This window comes from Dermacentor andersoni, chromosome 6 (genome assembly GCF_023375885.2).
Source record: "Dermacentor andersoni chromosome 6, qqDerAnde1_hic_scaffold, whole genome shotgun sequence".
NCBI lineage: Eukaryota > Metazoa > Arthropoda > Arachnida > Ixodida > Ixodidae > Dermacentor > Dermacentor andersoni.
Genome location: NC_092819.1, coordinates 165,916,617 through 165,929,097, shown reverse-complemented (window position 1 = coordinate 165,929,097; position 12,481 = coordinate 165,916,617). Strand labels below are relative to the sequence as shown.

Here is a 12,481-nt window from a genome sequence, read left to right as displayed (position 1 = left end):
ACCTGATGACGGGCTTCGGTAAATGCATCCCACAAATATGGGGGTGCCATCACAAAGAAGCCGGCAGAATACGGCCTCGGCGTCTGTCACAACGGGAAGGCATGCATATGAAAGGCATTTTTTAATGAGTAAAGCGACGCCACCACCACAGGAAGGTCGGTCTTTGCGAATAATGACATAATTGGTGGGAGGAACGAGCTCATGATCAAATATTTCAGGAGAAAGCCAGGTTTGCATAACCCCAACTATATAAGGATCACATTCCAGTAGGAGACTTTCCAGAGCTTCTATTTTGTTCAGAACGCTTCTCTCATTAACATTTAAAATGGTTAGAGCTTTAGTTGTAGTTGTTGATGACTTTGGCGAGTTTGCGGCCTTAGTAACCCCATCCTTTTTTTGGAGAGAGACTTTGTCGTTCTTTTCATCGTTCCAAAAGAAGGCTCGATTGTTAATAAACAGTTTATCAAATGCTAGCGATACTTTATCGTTCTTCTCGCGGTTTTCTTTGGTGCTATTCCACAGCTTCCTTCTAATGTCTCTGATTCTGGGTGAAAAATCTTCTCCGATTTAGTAGTTGGTGTTTTTCAGTTTATGACCTTTTTTAAGTATGACTGATCTCTGCCTGAAATCTAGCAGCTTGAAAATTACTGGCCTATTCTTGTTCCGTCCTGCTCTTCCTAGACGATGTACGCATTCGACAGTAACCGGATTTAAGCCAAGAGTGTCCTGAATGACAGTTTTGTTCACTGTCTGTTCAAGAATTTCACTCGTCTCTGCGTCAGTTTCTGGCACGCCATAAAGAATTAAATTCGATTGCCTACTCTGATTTTGTAGGTCGTTGACTTTCCAAGCTTTCATATGCACGCTTCATGTTGACAATTTCCTCTTGACACAAGCCAACCCTATCTTCAAGTCTTGCTAAGGCATCTAGTTTTTTATCTATACCAGCAAGCCACATTTCCTTGATGGGTTTAATATCCGCAGTGATTTCCTTTAACGAGCTTGCGATTTGGTCTAGGAGAGGTCCTGGATTCGTTTCAATGTCGCCACACAGGAGCAGTAATTTCCACAAGAGCAGTTTGAGGTTACATACGACATCTAAGCACCGTGGGCACGGCAGCACAAGCAAGAAAAGGTTCTCCGAGTGCATACATTTGCCATATTGTTTTCCCACCTGCACAAGGAAGAGGAATGGATAGTTAGACGTCCGCATGCTTGAAGTGCTGTCGTGCCCAAGAAGCGTTGAGTGTGGTGATCGTCCTTTTGTAGGCGAGCCGTGGGATGGTGCTGGGTGCTGATCATGCGCTGACAGAACCAGGCGGGATAACGGCAAATGATGAGGCAACAGCTCCGATGACGTGCACGACGGAATCACTGGCACATGGTAAAACGTCACGCTGGCAACCTGCGCAGTGGTGCTCTCCCCGAACCGCAAGGTGCCTCCATTGATGGCGGGAAGCAGTCCGAATAAAAACTGCACGAGGAAGAGGGACGGATTGTTAGACGTCCGCATGCCTGAAGTGCTGCCGTGCCCAACTAATGGGCACTTACACATTCGTACAATGAGAGCCAGTCCTCCACATCATGTTTGGTGGTCCCACTGAAAATGGGTGAGTTGCGTTGACGAGGGACGCCGGCGCAGACAACAGTGGCAGCCGGTGGTGCAGGCAATGTGGTAGCGGGATCAGGCATAGTGCAGGGTGATCTTGTTGGCAGGGTTCGAGTGCGAAGCTCCAGGACGAGACGAAGGATCTCGGCAATCTCCACCAAATGCGACGAGGTTTATTGTCGTTGCCAACGTTGCTGGAACGCTAGGTATAGGAAAGCGCTGCAAAGGCTGTCCATAGCACAGGGCTCCCTCGCAATAACAGCACGGTCCTTCGTCTTCCTCTTCAGTCAGCACATACACAGGGGCGCGTCTGCTTATATAGTGTCATATCTTAAGAAGCCAACAAAGAAAGACAGCAATGACAGCATTGCACGCTTAAGTTAAGACATGGGTTCGTGCCCCAACTGCAGCCACTTGTTTTTTAATCCACTCTCCTTTCCATTAATTTATCATTTTCAATTGAACTAATAGGTACATGCAATTTCACCTATGCTGTCCTTGGTGTCATTTGTTGGCTTCTTATGATATCACTAATAAAAATCTGGCCCTTGGTTTCATTCTCCTCCTTCACACACACACACACACACATGGGTAGGGTCCAAAATGACGGTTGGATCCCAGACCCCCCCCCCCCCCCCTCCCTGCCGAAAAATGTTAACTTTCCACCGGTGTAGCCACCCGCCTCACGTGAAAATGATGGCACAAACAGTTCCTTATTCCGATACTAGCAAATCTCTGCCAGGGTCATCGCACGTCGCATTCACAGATATCGCCGCCAAACCTATTGCAATAAGCACCTTCACCTATCTGTTTTACAGTGCATGGTGCGTAGTGCCATTGGTAGTGTAGTGCATGCTTTTAGTAGGTGATAATCTGAATGTAGCGCCATTCCCTGCTGCAGACAGCATGACGTGGGCATCACGTTTCGCTTATGCGGCATCAGGCGTCGCCCACCAGCTCGATTTCGCTTCCGTTTCCCGTCGCCCTCTTAAAACACCACGCAATAGGAAAACAACAAAACCCATCTCAGGCAGCCGGAGCACAACCAGCTGAAAGTGCGTCGGTGTCTCATGCTGCAACAATCCATGTGACGCTTCGCATTACAAGATGTCATCATAGATGCCAACAATCGTTGAGTCTGTCAAATTCTTTTAGTTACTTCGGATCGTACGTTTTCCTGGTTAGTATGTTATTTCTCGCGTATTTTTCCAAATATTATGAACGAGATTCTGCTGTGTAGGGTTCTAAAGGTTCCTAGCTCACGCACTAGGAACATGTTAGCTCAATGATTTTCTTCTGGACAGCAGACACCAGCACAAAAATGTTGAAGTCTCCACCATGCTGAAATACCCCAGGACCCTGACATTCTGCTTGCCAGGGATGGACTATACCCCAATATTTATGGCATCAAGATAATTCCTACAAGCAGCAAGTACACACTCAGGAACTCATTTAAACCGATGCAACCACAAATACCAGTTAAGCCTCTGTCTCAGTTAGCTACAACACAGAAACACACACCTAAAATCATCAATACCAGCTCATACGCACATTCCACCAAAGCTATGACCTAAGAAGCATCTACAGCGAAGTCGGCTGCCATTGGTATGTTCCCGTGGCCCGTCGACAAAAAGGCAGTGGGCAGGTTCCTCGGCCTGTGTGCCTATTACAGGTGCTTCGTAAGAGACTTTGCGACCATTGCGGAACCATTAACTCACTTCACGAAAGCCGGCATTGACTTTAAATGGGAAACAAGGCAAGACGACAAATTTGAGGAGCTGAAACGACAGCTGCAGTCACCGCCGGTGCTTCCACACTTCGACGAAGACATCGAGACGGAAATGCACACTGACACTAGTAGCATAGGCCTTGGTGCCGTGATAGCTCAAAGGAAGGAAGGAATTGAAAGCGTAATCACTTATGGTAGCCAGTCAATGTCAATAGCGGAAGCGAATTATTCTACAACCGAGAAAGAGTGCCTTTTGATTACTTCGGCTATGCCGAAATTTGGGTCTTACATCTGAAGCAGCAGAAGCTTGATGTGGGCGAATTGGTTTTGCATACTTGAAGAAAAGAGCACTACGAAGACACGGACTAAAAGAGGAACATGTACGACGGACAAGGCGCTACTTCCAACTAAATGTTTCTTTTTGAAGAATCCTGTTTCTTGAAAAAAACGTTTAGTTGGAAGTAGCGCCTTGTCCGTCGTACATGTTCCTCTTTTAGCTCGTGTCTTCATAGCGCTCTTTTCTTCAAGTATGGGTCTTACATATACGGCAGGCACTTCAAAGTGGTAAGCAATTACATGCCTTGTGTAGGCTAGCAAACAAAGGATCCTTCAGGTCGCCTAGCACGTCACAGTCTCGGGCTCCAGGAATTCGACATTCACTGTGGCGAATAAGTCCTGGAGGAAGCATTCTGATGACGAATGCCTATCGCGCACCCATATTAACCTGCCACTGCAAGGCGAACTAGACGACAACGCCTTCCTAGGAACAATAACTGCAGACGACTTTGCCGAATAGCAGCGAGCAGACCCACAGTTACGAAGCCTCGTGGATTACTTAGAGGGCAAGACTGACATTGTCCCTAAGGTATTTTGGCATGGACTGTCTTCATTTTCTTTACACAATGACGTCCTCGTAAAGAATTTTTCACCAGCTCGCGCAAACTACCTTCTCACTGTACCCGCAACACTCCGGCCAGAAGTCCTGCACGCCCTGAACAACAATCACACAGCAAGGCCCCCCGACATTTCCCGTACGCTAACAAGAATATGAGAGAAGTACTATTGACCATGCCTGACCGCCAACGTCGGCGGTTACGTAAAGACATGCTGCGACTGCCAGCAACACGAGACACCACCAACAAGACCAGCAGGATTACTACAGCCGATCGAGTCTCCTTGCCGACTATTTCAGCAAATAGGAATAGATTTGTTGGGGCCCTTTTCGACGTCAACATGTTGAAACAAGTGGATCATCGTGGCTACTGACTACCTAACCCGCTATGCAGAAACGAAAGCTCTGCCGAAAGGCAGTGCAGCAGAAGTGGTCTTCATCAAGAACATCCTGCTGTAACGTGGTGCCCCAGAAATCCTCATCACTGACAGAGGAACGGCCTTTATAGCAGAGTTCACACAAGCCATTCTACAATACAGTCAGAAAGCCATAAGAGGACAAATATACCTACCACCTGTAGGCGAATAGTCTTACGGAGCGGCTGAGCAACACCCTTGCCAACAAGCTAGCAATGTATGTTGATGTTGAGCACAAGTTCAAGTTGAAGTTTATTCTTCTTCTAGTACAGACTAGAAACGTCCTCCCGGGCTAAAAGCTGCCGTCAGCAGCTTGACTGGACCCAGGAGGCGTTATACATGGCAGCGTGATAACAGTAACCTTTTTGGTACAAAAAACTTAAGCAGAAATTTACTAAACATAAACTAAACATAAATTTGAAAACTCAGATACATGCTTATGACAGGATATGTAAAAATCACATATCGATATAATAACATATCCAATAACATAATAACATGTAACAAATAAAACAAAAAGACAAGAAAGAAGACATGGTCATTTTTATGCATCGTTATACATGAATATATATGTTATAGGTTAACGAAATACATGTTCAATTCTTTACGAGAGAATTTATTAGTGTGAACATGATTATTTAGAATTTTCGGCAAATTGTGTTTAATAGATTGTAACTTATACTCGGTGCGAAAGCGCGGTACAAGCCAAGGTTCAGGGTTCCTGAGATGCACAGGTATGTCATGGTGTTGCAAGGTTGCTAGTGATGTAAGAAAATCTCTCCATTCTTTCCTTGCAAAATAAAATATTTGTAAAAGACGATATTCGTAGTATCGATCTACCCATATGATTTGGTGTGTTTGTGACAATGTTTTTGTTGTTGATCGGGCTTCAATATTAGCAATGTGTCGGAAAAGCGCCTTTTGTAATGTAACTATTTTATTTATGTTAGTTCGTGTTGTGGTTGCCCATACTAAACTGCAATAATTAAATTGCGAGGTGAACAATGCATGATAAATTTGTAGCTTGGCTTTTGTCGGCATGTAAGCTCTACAGCGAGATAGTACACCGGCGACTGCAGAAAACTTGTTTCGAAGGTTATTAAAATGGGCATCCCAACTCAAAAGACATGAAAATATAACTCCAAGTATATTCTGTTCATTAACTAGTTCTATGTGTTTGCCTAAATAAGTGATTGAATGTTCCAACTGAAAAGGTTTGTTTCTGGCTCTGAAAAGCATAGCTTTCATTTTAGTGGGGTTAATTCTGATCACATTTGAATGTGATCAATCAGATAGTTTCATTAGCAATGCATTACACCTGATAATTAGTTCGTTTGCATCTTTTCCACAGAAGAGTATAGTGCTATCATCTGCATATATAAAGACATCAACTGTAGGATCTATATTTACTAAGTCATTAATATATAAGTTAAATAATAGTGGGCCCCAAAACACTCCCTTGCAGCACTCCATTTTTAAGTGTTAAGAAAGAAGATAGGATGTTGTTAATACATACACACTGAGTTCTATTTCTGAGATATGATTCCATTAAAGTGAGTGGATGTCCGCGTACTCCATATATTGATAGTTTATATTTAAGAATGTCATGACTGATGCAATCAAATGCCTTGCTAAAATCAATGAAGAGCCCGAGGGCGAATTCTCCGTTGTCTATGCTTTGCACAATACTTTCTTTCAAGGATAAAAGGGCGGCTTCCGTAGATCTACCTTTTCTAAAACCAAACTGTGAGTTTGTTACTACATCATGTCTGTCTAGAAATTTTGTTAGGCGCGTAGCAATAATTTTTTCTAGCACTTTGGAAAAAATGGGTAGGACAGATATTGGTCTATAATTAGAAACATTATTTATATCGCCATGTTTGTATAGCACAGATACTTTAGCTCGTTTCATGCCATCTGGGAAAGTCGCCAATTCTATTGCTAAATTGAACATATGGACCAACGTGCAGATAAATGGCAAGTGATGTAAGACATACTTTATTGGCTTAATTTGTAAATTGTCAATATCCAATGCATTGCTGTTATTAAGATCTTTTTATTGTTGTAAACACCTCATGTTCATCAGTTGGCTCCATAAATATAGTTTCTGAAACACATTTATCTAGTGAATACATGACTTTGGAGTCATGGGTGTGCGTAACGCTTGCATTCACAAAATGAGTATCGAAATGGTCTGCCAGTGGTTTACCGATCAATTTGCAATTTGCGTAGCTTATTGACTTGGGTACACTACTTTTAGTTTGACGACCTGAAACGTTATTTATTACTTTCCAAACCGCATCCGGACGTTTCTTGTTGATTTCAAAAAACAGACGTTGATAGTAATCTATTCTTGCCTGCCTTAGTATTTTATTCAGTTTATTTCTTTCGGTCTTGAATTCCTTAAGTTTAATTTCTGATCTGGAGTGCAAGAACGCATGATAAAGGCGGTTCTTTTTTTATCATTTTGATGTGCTCACTCATAATCCACGGTTTTCGTATCGTTTTTGATTTCCTAACTTGCTTGAAGGGGACATGGGAGGCCGTCCTGCCTTAAGTAACCTTTGCTTATAACATGGAAGTGCAAGAAACAGCGCAGATCACGCTGTTCAAGTTGGTTTACAGCAGGAGCCCTAGGGCGACTCTTAACCGTGGCCACACATCACCGACAAAGAGAACTTAGACAGTGACACCTATCTCCAGCACGCCGAAGAAGGCCGATAGCTGCCGGTCTCCCTCGCGTGCCTGTGCATGAAGAACCAGCAGAGAACTGACAGCTGGCACTACAATCTTCGATGACGCTACAAGGAATACCAACCCGGTGACTGTGTTTGCGTCTGGACTCCAATGCAGAGATGAGGACTTAGCAAGAAACTGCTATGATGCTATTTCGAACCCTACAAGATTATTCGAAGTATTGGCGGACTGGACTATGAGGTCATGCCAGATAGCATTTCGCAATCACAGCAGCACCATGCATGACCTGAAGTCGCGTACATAATGCGTCTTGAGCCTTTCTACGCCCGCTGACTACCTTACAGACTGCTTCTTTGTTTTTTCTTCTTCATTATTTGTGGTTTTCTTCCCGCTTTTGTATGCAGCATTGGGACGACGCCCTTTAAGAGGGGGGTATTGACACGTGTGCTTGTTTATCTTGCTCTGGTGGCCGCCATTCACAGGCTAACCAGCACCTCCTCTATTTTTTCGATGCTAGCCAGATGCGGCCGATCAGACTGTTCACCACCCTCTCCTATCGTCCTTTCCTACTCTCCCCCGTCGGGTAGCATTCGCACCTGCTTTACGGTCGTGGGGGAAAGTACCATCTGGGTGGCGCCTCACAGCAGAAGTCGGCGGAAGACTGAAAGACGTGTGATTACCTGATAGACACAGTGATAGAGCGTCGAACACTTCTCGTTGGGAACGGCAGCGGAGCGCGCTCAGACATCTGCATTACGCAAGCAGGCGTACCTAAATTATTCGTACCGTCTGGGTAGCGCTGCATCACGGCAACTCAATGAACTAAGGCGCACCAACGGCTCCCACTGGGGAGCGAGCGACTGTGCTGGCAATGAAAAAATAGAGGAGGCGTTGGGCTCACAAATGTTTAACATTATCCCTTAGCACAATTGCTCTGCACTTGCCAGCAATTGCAGCAATTGCTTAGCACACATGCTCAGTTACCTTAGCACAAGATGCACCTGCATGATCTGGAACTTACGCAAATGTTATCGTTCATTCTATCTGTTGTGTATGTCCTCACCAAACCTTATATTATCAGATTGCATGCGCGACACGAACCGTGTAGAAGTTTCTGGAAACCACGCGAGCACTAGTGATTACACTAGAACCTTGAACAAGTAATGCATAAAAGCTTGACCCGCAATCAGATTACAACAATCGCCATCATCGTTGTGTTTTGAGTATAACTTGCTTTTCTCGACACAGATTCACCCAATGAAAATTTAGTTAAGTTATTCACAGTTTTGCTGCTGTGCTCTTCCCTGTCACTACTACGTGATCTTAAAGAGAATAATTTGTTATCTGCGAGTTTCATATATCCGTGGTCGACTGTAGTTCACGAAGGAAGGGCTTACTTAAGCCTACCCTCTGGCGATGAAATGCCCAGTGCTAAGCAACATGCGAAGCAAGTGTTTAGTTTTTAACAATAATTTTGATATATCCATGAAAGACTGTACCTGGAAAAACAAGCCATGTGCATCGCTTAGCTTCCCTATCGTTTTGTCGTCACCTTTCCATGGACATAAGCGCGTCTTTGTTTAGAGATTTTTTTTTATTGCATGCTTAGCCAAGAACTGCTCAGTGCATTGACGACAGCACAGGAACGCGACCATGTTTCAGAGCTTACCTTGACCGTTTGAAGTCCTTCATCAGGGTGTGGTGCTCAGGCATCTTTTTGATATCCTCCCAGTCCTTTTCTGTTGACAAGAAAAAATAAGTGGCAACAGTACCAAATCAGCAAAGCCACCAAGAGCAACCACCAGTCACTTTGCCAGTTATGGGGGGACACAGGCTACAAAAAGAAATTAAGGAAGGTTGCATTAAATAGACCAATTAAATGGAAGGAAGACCATTTGTCTGTGCACACTGCAAGAGTAAAAGACTGTGTTAATAATAGCAAAGAAATAGCCCTCACAAAGACAAAAAGAAAGTGCAGCAATCGATGGCATGTGGCACGGGAGTTATTCGCCTTCTTACTGGAATCAATGGCGGCGTGAGACGTGCTGCTCTTGGCTCTTCAGGTGTATTATCCTTCACCATACTTGAAACCCGGATTACTGGACAATTAATTAAATATTCAATATTTGGTTCAGTATTTGGCTTTCTTTTTTTTAATTCAATTCGAAATCCACTACAGTGAAACCTCGTTAAATCGAATTATCACAGCAAGCTGGGCGAGTTGGTGACTGAACATATTTCTAGGGGCGGGCAGCGCAACCCAGACGAAGGACAAAAGGAAGTATATGATAAGAGCGCAGACTAACAACTGGTTGATTTTTTAAAACAACTGATTAAATATACAGAGAATGTGATAATGTGAAGAAGTGATGTGTACAAGTGGCGAAAGGGTGTCAGCCTATCTTGCCATTCAAAAACTTAGTTTCTTTAGAAATCATGTAGAGAGATAGAAGTCTGGCTGACGCATACGCCTGAGTTGACATGCATGAAGTAGGCAGTTGATTTGATTTGCATTTTTATAAAATAATGTAACGGATACAAGAGGCAGGTGCAAGAACAAAGAAGAGAAGACGAAGAGAACGGCGAGTTTGAGAGGCCGGGCAGCGCTACAATCACGCTATGATCATCGTCAATCCCCTGTAAATAAGATCATTTCTTCGCAACTCTTCCTAACAGTTGTGGTGGAGGTGCGGGGTAATCGACACCCAAAGACGGAGGCTGAACCACAAGTTCTTCGACGGAGCCATCACCTTGCTGGACTCCCACCGAATCCACCGGAGTTAAATATGTCCCATGACGCAGGCAAACAACGGCCCATTCCAACTGCTGTGCTGACCAGTTCTGTTCTACAACTGAGAGATGCACGTCCTTTCGCCGGAAGATCGGACGAAGATGTCAAGGAATGGCTCATCCATTATCACCGGGAGAGTGCCACCAACAAGTGGAACAGCGCTTCTCAGCTTTCGAATGTCACATTCTTTCTAACGGATACTGCGTTGGTATGTTTCGACAATCACGAGGAAATGTTCCCAAAATGGGGAAGATTTGTTTCGGAAATCAAACAGCGATTCGGCTACTCCGTGATGAAAAAGAAAAGGGTAGAACAGACGCTACTGTAACGTGCACAAGTGCCAGGCAAAACCTGCACGACCTACATTGAGGCAGTAATAAAACTGTGTAGGATGGTGGACTCTGGAATGTCTGAGGAAGACAAAAAGTCGGGCACATCCTAAAAGGAATCGCCGAAGATGTTTACAATTTCCTCATCACAAAAGACAACCTGGCTTCCGTCGCTGACATCATTCGGCACTGTCACACTTTCGAGCAACTGAAGACGAGGTGCATCACAACGAAGTTTGGCAGGCTAGCCAATGTGACGACAGTTGCAAGCGTGGACAGCAACTAGCCCCTCCATCTTGCATCAACGATCCGACAAATAGTTCGGGAAGAGCTCAGCCTGCATGCGCAAGTGACACATCCAGGCACTCATAGCTTCCGCCTACCACCAGATTTCAAGCCAAACGTGGCACCCTTCTCCCCGTATCCTGCGGCGAGGGGCACTGAGGATTATGAACTCACGCCCCAGCCTCAGCCACGTCTCTACGACAGAGGCCCTACTTATGACACTCGGCCACAACGAGAACAGCCACGTTTTTACCCCCGAGGCCCTGTGACTTCTGTCAGTCCACGACAAGAACAGCACCGACCCTACTACCATGATGTGACTTATGAACAATATAACGGATTTCAGCGAGCAGCAGAGACACGTTATCCACGCGACAATGAACTTTCTTTCCGCCCGCAGCAGCCTAGCATTCGTTTCGAGGAAGATGCTGTGAACCGCGACCATTCCGTGTGCTACAACTGCGGTTCCACAGGCCATATAGCTTGGTATTGTCGCTAAGGCCGTCAATCACGAAGGACACCACCGATGCTCTCGCCACTGGGAGCCCGTACTTCATATGACTTGCGGACGACCGATTTGCTTCCAATGGACCACTTCTCGCATGAGCCAAGACGCAGTGATTCGCCAGCATCTGAGCGGAGTTTGACGCCACCAAATAACAGTCCCCATCGCTCTCAGTACCCTCAGCGCTGTTTTTCCTCACCGCTGCCGGGAAACTAGCATCGGCGGCCAATGGAGGTGAGGTCGCCGGACGGTCTTTGCAAGAAATACCTCTGCCTGTTGTGATGCTCAAAAACAAAGTGGGTGGGTCGATTGACGGAATACCAACCATGGCGTTAGTTGATACTGGGGCAACTGTGTCTGTGATGAGCCTCGCTTTCAAAAACCGTCTAGGCCACAAAGTTACGTTTTCTTGGAACGACGGTATTACCTATCGTGGAGTAGGCGGAGAGTGGCTTCATCCCCTTGGTGTTTGTGCTGTGAGTGTTTTGTTGGCTGGGAAAGTGTTTGTGTCAGAATTCCTTGTTCTTTCTCATTGTTCGCACGATGTTATTCTTGGTATCGATTTTCTTGAACAGTTCGGCACTTCCGTGAACTGTGGTGTGGCGAAATATCATTGAACAAGTTATTTATATCAGCACGTTCCGAACAAAGCTCGCGTGGCAAAGACGGGGACACAGGCACACTCAGTGTTCTTGATGAACTGATTGCACCATTGTGGTGCCTGACACCCGTTCGTGTTTTTGCAACTACTATTGACGCTGCTTTTGTTGACCTTGTAGTTAGGCCTCTTCGCATAAACTGTGCTAAAAAAGATATACTTGTGCACTGCTCTGTTGTGTGCATGACGAAAGGAGTCGCCAAATTGTGGGCACTGAACTGTTCCGCCACGCCGGTTGTCCCTCCTCGCGGCTTGAAAATCGCTCTCTTCGATGAAGCCGCATGTAGCTCAATAGCGGCACTAACTACGGACGCCTCTACAGCTTGCTCTCCTTGCGACAATTGCCATTCTGAAGAGCTAATGCTTGACATGATCAGCAAGGCTCTCTGTACATCGGAACGGCAGGCACTGGTACAGGTCCTTGCCAGGCATGAGGCTGCATTCAACTTCACGCATGGAGATGCACCCCTTCATTTACCGTCGTCCCGCGCTCGTCACAGAATAAATACCGGCTCCACACACCCCATCCGCCAGAAGCCTTACCGAGTGTCATCCTCCGAGCGAAAAGTT

General features: G+C 45.3%; 1 protein-coding gene across 4 annotated transcripts in view; it reads right to left on the bottom strand.

Moving 5' to 3' along the window:
• LOC126523402 (cyclin-dependent kinase 8-like) overlaps positions 1-12,481 on the bottom strand; it is a 275,486-nt gene that overhangs the window by 162,597 nt on the left and 100,408 nt on the right. For all 4 annotated transcript variants that reach the window (XM_050172023.3, XM_050172024.3, XM_050172025.3 and 1 more), the window contains exon 9: positions 9,013-9,082. In XM_050172023.3, coding sequence (XP_050027980.1) covers positions 9,013-9,082 — 70 coding nt within the window. The remainder of the gene's footprint in view (positions 1-9,012; positions 9,083-12,481) is intronic.